General features: G+C 35.1%; 1 protein-coding gene across 3 annotated transcripts; it reads right to left on the bottom strand.

Moving 5' to 3' along the window:
• Positions 1-5,629: 5,629 nt before the first annotated feature.
• Positions 5,630-9,512, bottom strand: LOC143898249 (lipopolysaccharide-induced tumor necrosis factor-alpha factor homolog). 3 transcript variants are annotated; one of them, XM_077407586.1, is made up of 4 exons: positions 9,357-9,510; positions 8,919-9,069; positions 8,705-8,842; positions 5,630-7,243 (listed from the first exon to the last, which is right to left on the bottom strand). In XM_077407586.1, the coding sequence occupies exons 1-3, from the start codon at positions 9,445-9,447 to the stop codon at positions 8,740-8,742; spliced, it is 345 nt and encodes a 114-aa protein (XP_077263712.1). In that variant the 5' UTR covers positions 9,448-9,510; the 3' UTR covers positions 5,630-7,243; positions 8,705-8,739. The 3 variants fall into 3 exon arrangements, with proteins under 3 accessions (XP_077263712.1, XP_077263713.1, XP_077263711.1); XM_077407587.1 differs by lacking the exon at positions 8,705-8,842 and having other exon boundaries at positions 9,357-9,512; XM_077407585.1 differs by lacking the exon at positions 5,630-7,243 and having other exon boundaries at positions 7,754-8,842.
• Between the last annotated feature and the right edge of the window lie 1,200 nt (positions 9,513-10,712).

Here is a 10,712-nt window from a genome sequence, read left to right as displayed (position 1 = left end):
TTTTTATACGTGTCGTAAACAAGATTGTATCGATCAACATACTTCTTTGGCAACGTATCTGTATTTATTATCAATCGCGCTTCTGCATCGAAATTTCGTATAACTTCTTCCTCGTCTACGGATTCATCAGATGACATATTGACAGAACAATATTGATGACTATTTTTAAGGTTAAAGGGCGTTAAGGTTTAAAGTTATACAAAATAAAAATATTTTATTAAAATACATAAATTTTTTTTGTAAAAAAACTTGGCGCTGCTAGACCTCGAAATTTTAAATAAATAAATAAATTTATTCTATACTTAATTATAAGCCGTATTATCCGCCGTCCGCGTCGTCACGCACACCCATATCATTCACTCCCACATCCACGCTGATAATCATTTAATATTACTCCCATCGCATTCTTCTCTGAATTATTTTTATTTACTGTTGTCCTTATTTATTTAAAATTTCGAGGTCTAACAGCGCCAAGTTTTTTTACAAGAAAAATTTATGTATTTTAATAAAATATTTTTATTTTGTACTGTTACCTTTGTAATTCTTTGTGATTAAATCTTTTATTCTATTGAAAAATACATATATAAACTTTATATTTAAATACAAATTGTATTCCCTCGTTGGATTAAATATTCTAATAAAATATTTGTATTTTGTACTGTTACCTCTGTAATTCTTTGTGACCATTAAAAAATATACATGTAAACTTTGTATTTAAATATCTTGTATTCCCTTGTTAAATTTAAATAAAATTTTTTAATCTTATAAAATTGTTATCATACATTCTTTTCTAATTGACACAATGTAAAGATTTTTCAAAGTAGTGCAACAATTATTTTTTGAGGCAATATACATGTTCTCTCTGTAATTGGCGCTCTAATTTAAAGAGATATCATTTCTTTTTTGTAATTGTAATAGATCACTTGAAACGCGACTCTTCTTTTTGATAAAATAACATAATTTTGTGACGTGTATCACTTGGGTTATAATTTTTCGGAAATAAAGATACCACTGCTTAAATTTTTTTGAGATTTTTCGAGATATAAAGATCTACCACTTGTTACTTAGGTTTTTTCGAGGTATAATACTACCACTTTCTTTTTTTTTTAGGTAACAACATATACACTACTATACGTGTACTTGGCGCCTTTTTTTACCTTTTTTTAAAAAAGGTAATTTTGTGCGGATATCACGCCTTTTTGTAGTATATTACGCATTTTATAAACAGTATGTATAGGGTAAAGCTATTTGGAGGTATAATACTACCACTTTGTTTTTTTCGAGGTAACAACATAACAGGGTAACAACATAATACATATACACTACTATGCGTGTACTTGGCGCTCTTTTTTACCTTTTTTTTAAAAAGGTAATTTTGTACGGATATCACGCTTTTTTGTAGTGTTACGCATCTTAATCTTATAAACAATATATCTTATAATCTTATAAACAGTATATAATACAAGGTATGAAGCTAAAATTGTTACGGACTATTATTTCTAAAGAAAACAACAATTTAATATTTTGCTTAGTTTTTTTTAAATAATAATCTGTAACCCTTTTAGTTGTACACCTTGTATATATTTTTCAATTTCAACATAAAACATAATCTCAATAAAGCATGATTAATGTTAATAAGTCGTTAACTGTAAAATTCTTTATTTATTTTTATTTGCGTGTCTTACTGAATGTTGTTCGCAACTGTATATGTACCGATATCTTCAGGTATCGATATTTTTGATAATTATTTTTACGTCAGACATAATTTTAATTCATCCAATTTTTATTATGTCTAGACATAATTTTACTTTAGCGATTTTTATTATGTCATGACATAATTCTAATTCTGCCGCTAGGGAAATTTTAAGTCGACTTTTATGAATCAAGCTTGAATTCAATGTCTAGGTGTCCCAGGTTGCCGATGACGAGGTCCACATAGTGCGCTCTATAGTTTTCGGTGTCCAGGTGTATTAATACCTTAAATTCGATGGCCACGTGTTCCAAGTTGCCGATGACAAGGTCCACATAGTGCGCTTCGTAGTTTTCGGTGTCTACATGTATTAATACCTCGAATTTGATATCTACGTGTCCTACATTGGGTGCGTTCAGCCGATACTCCGCTAGCCTAGCAATCGTGAGCAGACGCTCGTTTTCGCTCGTTTCCTCTCTTTTGACCTAATGGATTAAAAGGAGAGGAAACGAGTGAAAACGAGCGACTGCTCACAATTGCTAGGCTAGCGGAGTATCGGCTGAACGCACCCATTCAGATTTAAAGTTATTAATACACCTAGACACCAAAAACTATGAAGCGCACTATGTGGACCTCGTCATCGGCAACCTGGAACACGTAGACATCGAATTCGAGGTATTATTACACCTAGACACCAAAAACTACAGAGCGCGCTATCTGGACCTCGTCATCAGCAACCTGGGACACTTAGACATAAATTTCAAGGTATTAATACACGTAGACACCGAAAACTACGGAGCGCACTATGTGGACCTCGTCATCGGCAACCTGGGACACCTAAACATCGAATTCAAGGTATTAATACACGTAGACACCGAAAACTACGGAGCTCACTATCTAGACATCGTCATCGGCAACCTGGAACACTTAGACATCGCATTCAACGTATTATTACACCTGGACACCGAAAACTACGAAGCGCACTATGTAGACCTCGTCATCGGCAACCTGGGACACCTAGACATCGAATTCAACGTACGATTACATCTGGACACCAAAAATTATGAAGCGCACTATCTGGATCCCGTCATCGGCAACCTGGGATACGTGGACATCGAATCCAAGGTATTAATACACGTAGACACCGAAAACTACGGAGCGCACTATGTGGACCTTGTCATCGGCAACCTGGGACACCTATACATCGAATTCAACATACGATTACACCTGGACACCGAAAACTATGAAGCGCACTATCTGGATCTCGTCATCGGCAACCTAGGACACGTGAACATCGAATTCGAGGTATTATTACACCTAGACACCGAAAACTACGGAGCGCGATATCTGGAACTCGTCATCGGCAACCTGGGAAACCTAAACATCGAATTCAAGGTATAAATACACGTAGACACCGAAAACTACGGAACTCACTATCTAGACATCATCATCGGCAACCTGGAACACCTAGATATCGCATTCAACGTATTATTACACCTGGACACCGAAAACTACGAAGCGCACTATGTGGACCTCGTCATCGGCAACCTGGGACACCTAGACATCGAATTCAACGTACGATTACACCTGGACACCGAAAACTATGAAGCGCACTATCTGGATCCCGTCATCGGCAACCTGGGACACGTGGACATCGAATTCAAGGTATTGATACACGTAGACACCGAAAACTACGGAGCGCACTATGTGGACCTTGTCATCGGCAACCTGGGACACCTAGACATCGAATTCAACGTGTTATTACACCTGGACACCGAAAACTATGAAGCGCACTATCTGGACCTCGTCATCGGCAACCTGGGATACCTAGACATCGAATTCAAGCTTAATTCATAAGAATCGACTTAAAAATTCCCTAGCGGCATTTTCTGCCAAGCGTAGAGAATCTTCTTTTCCGTTAACTCAATATATATTATTTATATATATACCTAATTTTTACCTAAATAGAAATCTTTCTTCTGACCGATAAGTCCATCGACCTAATTTCGAAATACGCGCGCGATATCGAAACTGGCGATACCTGCGCCTCCAGCGTCGAAAAAGTGAAAGTAACGTTTCTGATTATGACGTCATCATATCAGACGTCGGCGTTAGAAGTAGTATCTTAAAAATAAATTTTCACATTTGGACTTTGCGTCGCAATATCTCCGCTCGTAGGGCACGTAGCGGAATATTATGAGAGAAACCCCCCCCTAATTGGACCCCAAGCTATCGATCAAGCCTACTTAGAACTTGATCCGTTCACTCGTTATCGAGATCTCAACATCTCGGGTACTCGCAACCCGTCGCGTCGCGTAAAAGAGTCACGGTCGGTCTCGCTCCGCGTGTACTTGGCGCGAGACACTACCGTGTCTCTTGATAGAGAGCGTGCGTGTACTTTTCACAGGGAGTAAATGTTAAACTTTCGTCCCTGCTATTAGGGACGAAAGTACGTACTTTCGACCGAGGTATGAAGAAAAATAATTGTTCTAAAATTAATGTTACGAATGGTTTTAAATATTGTCTATTAATCAGTGTGAGGGATTTGTGAGAATATAAAAAAAATTATAAATTTTATTATTTTTATTAAATAAAATCTTTGTTTATAATTTTGTATAAATATTTGAATATTATAAATAGATAAATACGTTTATTGACTCCCCTCAAGGTTGCAAGACGTTTTGTAAAGACGTTCCCAACCCTTTATTCAATTCTCTAATACTACTCTTTTCCTCTCACTTAACCCTTTGGACCAACGGCTTAACGTCTCTTTCCGAAAGACGGAGCTCAGTTTGCTCCGCACAAGAGTCTATCTTGCACGGAGGGCGCAGTTTTCGGAAAAAACATTCCATGTTTACATGGCTCTAGTGGACTCAAACCTGGTTCTTCAGATTACGAGTCTGGCGCTCTACCACTAGACCACACTGCCGCCCTAGAGATATTTGAATATTATAATAATATCTATCCAAGAAATATTATATAAACGTTTATTTGCTGACTAGAATAATATTCTAAGAATGTTTTTATATATAATAGCTAGGTATTCCACTGATATTAAAATAGTATACTAAAGAATATTATGTGAAAAGAACATATAACGTGTAAGATCTCTTTTACTTGTTTAAACCTTACTTATACAAAAGATGACTCAATTCCCGGGGAGGGACGTGTATTTATCGAACGAGATATTTATTAAAGGGTATCCGTAATTTTTTATTTTAATTAACACGCGCTACAAATATCGCTCTCCTGAGACCGCCTCTATACGCACGCTTTTCATACATTCACTCACTCGCCCCATAAATATCCTCGCGGTCACCTATCGCTCGTTATGCGTCACGCCGAAGATGGTCGTCACATCAAAATGTACGCGTCTCGAGAGGAATTAAGAGAATACTAATGCGATATATGGATACATTTGTATAGCGCGAGAATTATTATACTCTCCGAGGACGTGTGCCGATCACGATTCAAGTTCGTGTTACAAGTACTCATCTGCGTGCTCGGGCACCTCCTGCGCTTCCCTCGTTGGCTCTCTCGCCTGTTCCGGGGACCCTTGCCTCACGTGGCTGATAGAATGCTGGGCGGGCCGTATTGCTCCGCAGGAAGTTTGATCGCCTTATCCTGACTCGCCTCTCAATCCACCGTCAGTCTGCTCGTCATAAGGCCCGTATTTAGAATTAAGCGTGGTCGGCTCGGAGTCCCCAGAACGAAAGAGGCCGAGCCTCGCTCGGTCCCATCGATCACCGGATCGCGGATCGATGGGCATGCGCAAATCACCCGCCTCCCACTTCGGGAGAATCATAGGGTGGTGGATGGTAGCGTGCTCGCACTATTACATCTCACATATTACATCTTACAAACGACAATAGAATAATCCTAGAATATTAGAAAATATTATATAATATTCTGTTAGCAGGACGTATTAAAAGAACACAGGAACTAGATACATTTTTATTATGCGTTCTTTGTAACTTGAGAAAGACAAAACTTTTTTGATAGATACGATAGTAAAGGCCGTGGCACATAGAAAAACTGAAGCAGTAAAACTCAAGCAGTAAGCAAATCAGCCAATCACAGTCAAGAACTTAAGGTACGCGCGGCCGGCCGTTTTATATTTCTAGCTAAAAATCTTTCTGGCAAAAAAAAAGGTCAAATTGACCCTGGGTGTTTTCCGAGAGTTAAATCAAATGTTTATTAATGAAGTACACATACACATACACGTACACATACACTCAAAATAATGAAGTACACATACACATTCGTCCACATAATCACTCTCATACTATATTATTTACATTATTTATAGTTATACTCATATGGATGGACTAATCTTCATTATTATCTTCATTGATAATAGGCGTGATGCCGTCTGTTTTAAATATATATATTTATAAATATATTTAAATATAAAAAAGTATTTAAATATATTTAAAACAGACGGCATTACGCCTATTATCAATGAAGATAGTGATGAAGATTAGTCCATCCATATGACTATAAATAGTGTAAATAATAGTATGAGAGTGATTATATGTGAACAAATGTGTATGTATACTTCATTATTTTGAGTGTATGATATGTACGTGTATTTGTATGTTTAACGTGTATTTGTATATTTAATCGATTCTGGAAAATTACTTGTTGTAGGATTCCATTCCAAGATTCTAAATAAAAATATGGCAATGGTACGAAGAGCATATCATAATTTAAAAAAATAAAAAACAATATTTTATTTTTTTAAACTTCCGCCTACCTATATTTTATTGGTTTGAAAAAATTACTTGTAGAATACTATCCCAAATTTCTACACAAATATAAAGCGATCGTACCAAAAACATATCATATTATAAAAAAAATAAAAAAGAATACTTTATTTTTTAAAAGTACCGCCTACCCATTTTATTGCTTCTAAAAAATTATGTCTGATAGGAAACTACTCCAAGTTTCTAGAAAAATTTTTTCGTAATTGTACAAGAAAGATATCGGGACTAAAAAAAATCAAGAACATTTATTTATTTTTTTTATCAATGTTTCTGTCATCAGAAACCTTTTCCGAATTTTCCACAAATGTGTCTCAATTTTACAACATATTAAAATTTCATCAAAATCGGTTAAGCCGATCAAAAGATATAAATTATTTTCAAAATTTTTATTTTTATTTTTTACAGCAAAACGGTTCAATATTAAAAGCTAATATTTGACTAAATTGTAAGTAATACTGATAGCAATCAAAGCAAAAAAAATGAGCATAATCCGTGTGGGGGCACATTGACCTTTTTTATCCGGCTACGGCCTTTACCGATGATTCGATTTGCGTTCTGATCGAACTACACCCGCAAACGATGAAAAACCGATATCCATTGTTGTTCGAGTCGATGCTGCGCCTCCATATAATTGTCTCTCTCCGCCTTGGCCCATTCGATCTCTTCTTCCAGTCGCAAACTTGTTTCCAGCTGCAAAAAGCTTTTCCTTGCTACGAAATTCCGTCTAGTAACTTTCCAGTCATCTTTCCAAATGCCTTCGAGCTTTTCTCCAACCTATCCCGCTCGCCTTTAAAAAAAAAAATTTTACGTGGTTCTTTTAAAGAAAATGGAAATTTTAGATTAGCGTCGCAGTAGTTATAAATGCTAATTGTCTAACAAGAAATATCGAATTTTTGATAGTAATAAACTGTAATTATTCGCTTTAACAAGAAACTCAAATTTTGAAGTCTTCTAATTAATTTTATTGGTGTTATGATATAATTCATATTATTATATACTTATATATTACTAATATATTATTAATAGTGTTGTATTTTAGATAGCACACATGTCTCTAAAGACGTACAGACGTTTTTAAAATGTTTGTCAGACACGTATGTCTAAAAGAATTACTAATTCTTTTTATAATATTTTCTTTTACAATGCAAGATTACAGATCGATAAAAAATACCGCGAACAATATAAAAAACACTTATAACACGTATGCAGCTTATACAATACAAGTAATCTCTTCTCTCTAGCAGTATTCATAAAAACAAAAGAGTAAGAGCTCTCCCCCTTCCTTTTTATGTACGTGTGTGTGTGTGTGTGTGTGTGTGTGTGTGTGTGTGTGTGTGTGTGTGTGTGTGTGTGTGTGCGTGTGTGTGTGCGTGCGTGCGTGCGTGCGTGCGTGCGTGCGTGCGTGCGTGCGTGCGTGCGTGCGTGTGTGTGTGTGTGTGTGTCAGTTATATTCGCACACTGTGTAAAATTGTGAACAACAACAAAATTTTTTTAAGGAGGTTCGATGGCTTCATCGGAGGGAGTAGTGGGACGCGGGGGTTCTGGAAACAGCGCACTAGCGTTTGAAGTAGTGGGAATGAAGGGGATTGCTCTGATTGGTCGCCGCGTGCGTATAATGCGTGCTGCTGTTCACGTCGTTCACGACCGTGGCAGTCTAGCAGACGAAAAATCAAGCAATTTATGCTTTAATAATTAATTTTTCTACGAAATATGCGGTAACCTTCCCCTTTCTTTCGCTCATTTATTTGTATATTATTAAGTTACATGTGCATATTTTTCTTTCCTTATCATTTGCATTTTTTCTTGCACTTATTTCATTCTAAAGGTATATGCATTATAACATTTCCCATAAAAACCTATGTTAAAAATGCAGCCAGTTTCATGACATTTTAATATGTTGTTCTAGAATGCAAAATAGAATTATGTGAATTTTTTGAGAATTTTTTACCGTCCCGTTTGAAAAAAATCTAATCCAAAAATTGTACTTTTTAAATTTTTGGAGTAGATTTTTTTCAAAACGGGACGGTGAAAAATTCCCAAAAAATTCACATAATTCTACTTTGCATTCCAAAACAACATATTAAAATTTCATGAAACTCTCTGCATTTTGTTGTAGCCATCGAATCTCTTTAACTAGTTTATACGTGGATAGTTCGACAACAGTTTATTTGAAATATGTGATGAAAACAATGCCTTCTTCATGAATCGTATATCCTAACTGATGGTAATATAATTCTGCAGTACACACATCTTTTTATATATTTCTATCGCAAGTGGAATTGATTAATTTTTGGATTCTCCAAGGAAAGTATTGCACGTTGGACAGTAATGCTTGTGGACTAGACAAGAATCCATGCAATAAGGAAACGGTGCACAACAACAGCATCTGCGAAAGAACGTCAGATTTAATCGGACCTTATTTTTTCGATAAGATTCTCTTATACTATATTTCAAAATCTTACCCGAATAAACAGAGGACTAACGCAATTAGATGTGTCTTCGTGTTCGCTTCCGATATTACGCGCGTACTTATGTCAGCATGGCAATGTGGACAGGTCATACGTTGACTTTCATTGCTGAAGGCCGTCCCTGTTACGATTGTATGTACCGTATCTGTGACCACATTAGACGCGTTAAACTTCAAAAGTATTTATTTTAATAGATGATTAGATATCCATATGCACAAAAATATTGTCTAAACTCGTTTTTTTAATATAATTTTTATTAATTATAAGATTTGTTTTTCATAATTTTACGTATTTGTGGCTACACATTGAAGTAATATTAATCTTGAATAATTAAGTGTGCACAAATATATTGTATGTACGAATTATTGTTCGTATGCATTTCTATAATATAATTATTACTTAAAATTCTCTTTTCAAAATTTTTACACTTACGTTGTGGTAGCGGCGCCGGCGTTGGCTGCGGTTGTGGCTGCAGGCTAGGGTATGATGACGTGTAACTTGGTGGTTGCTCCATTTTTTCCATTGCAATTGTGTACTCTTTCGTTATTATCTAATTGCAAAGAAATACAAGATAAATTATAATTTAATGTAACGTACGTTTAATCATTCGTTTGCACTCTCCGTCCGTTCTTCGTACGTAAAATCTATAGTAGGGGCACAGTATATACAGTAGCGCAACTCTCTGTCGGCGCCTTTGATGTTAGTGTTGTCCAAAATGGAGTGCGCATGCGCGAAATAAGTAAGCGCCCACTAGCACCAACTGAACGGCCACGTTCAGGCAGACACAACTGTTAAGTGTCGTCTTATCGACACGCTACGCTGATTCGTTGGATCTAAAAGTATAAGAGCCAATCACGTGCTATTGAGCGGTTTTACGGGCCCAACGTCTTTCTCTGAACTTCTTTCTCAATTGCTCTTCCTTTCTCCGCTCTCACTCCACTTTTACATGAAATTAATCTGAATTTAATAAAAATAATGAAGATAAATATTTATTATGTATCTATTAAAAATAAGGAAAAAAATTCAAAAATGAGAAAAAATAAAATTATATAAATGTGATTGCAGATTGAATAATATAAATGTATTGAGGTAAATTATTAGAAAATATAATGTTATATAACATATATTGAACAACCGAAAAGCAAAATATAATATTTTATACATTATACTTATAAGAAAACAATTATAATTATAAAATATTTAATTTAAAAGATTAAATGAAATAAACAAATTATTTTTAATTACGCATCCAAAATAAAAATAAGATACACTATATTAATGCTTAATTTAAAATGCAATAAATGAAATTTTAATTTTAATACGACGATATGTTTCCGGATAGCATGGAGAATTGAAAAAGAATTCTTTTTAAATTCTTGATTTAAAAAATTTTTAACGTACTTTTTCCGTATATTATTTCTGTCCCAAAACAACTCTTAAGAGTTCAAAAGAAATTCTTTTCTATGTCACCAATTCTGAGTTTTTCTTCAGATACAAAAAAAATCACTTTTCTACTCCATAAAAATTCGTAATATATTCGAAATTATGTTTAGGTAGTATTTTAATAGAGCTCTATCTAAGCGAAACGCTGTTATATGATAACTTTCAAATTGTATTGTATTGTGGAATGCATGCTGGACATTTCAAAATCGACACCACTATCTTTTGTGAAGTCGATATCTGAATTATCTGACGTCTGTTTCAGCCAGAAATTTGCATTTTAATAGGTACTTCAGAAATGTAACCGTTTGTAGACAACGTAGAATCAAGCAGCAATTTTTTCTAGAT

Source organism: Temnothorax americanus, unplaced genomic scaffold (genome assembly GCF_048541705.1).
Source record: "Temnothorax americanus isolate GAGA-0224 unplaced genomic scaffold, ASM4854170v1 Scaffold227, whole genome shotgun sequence".
NCBI classification, from domain to species: domain Eukaryota; kingdom Metazoa; phylum Arthropoda; class Insecta; order Hymenoptera; family Formicidae; genus Temnothorax; species Temnothorax americanus.
Note: the sequence above shows the minus strand (reverse complement) of the source record. Positions and strands in the feature narration are given on the sequence as shown.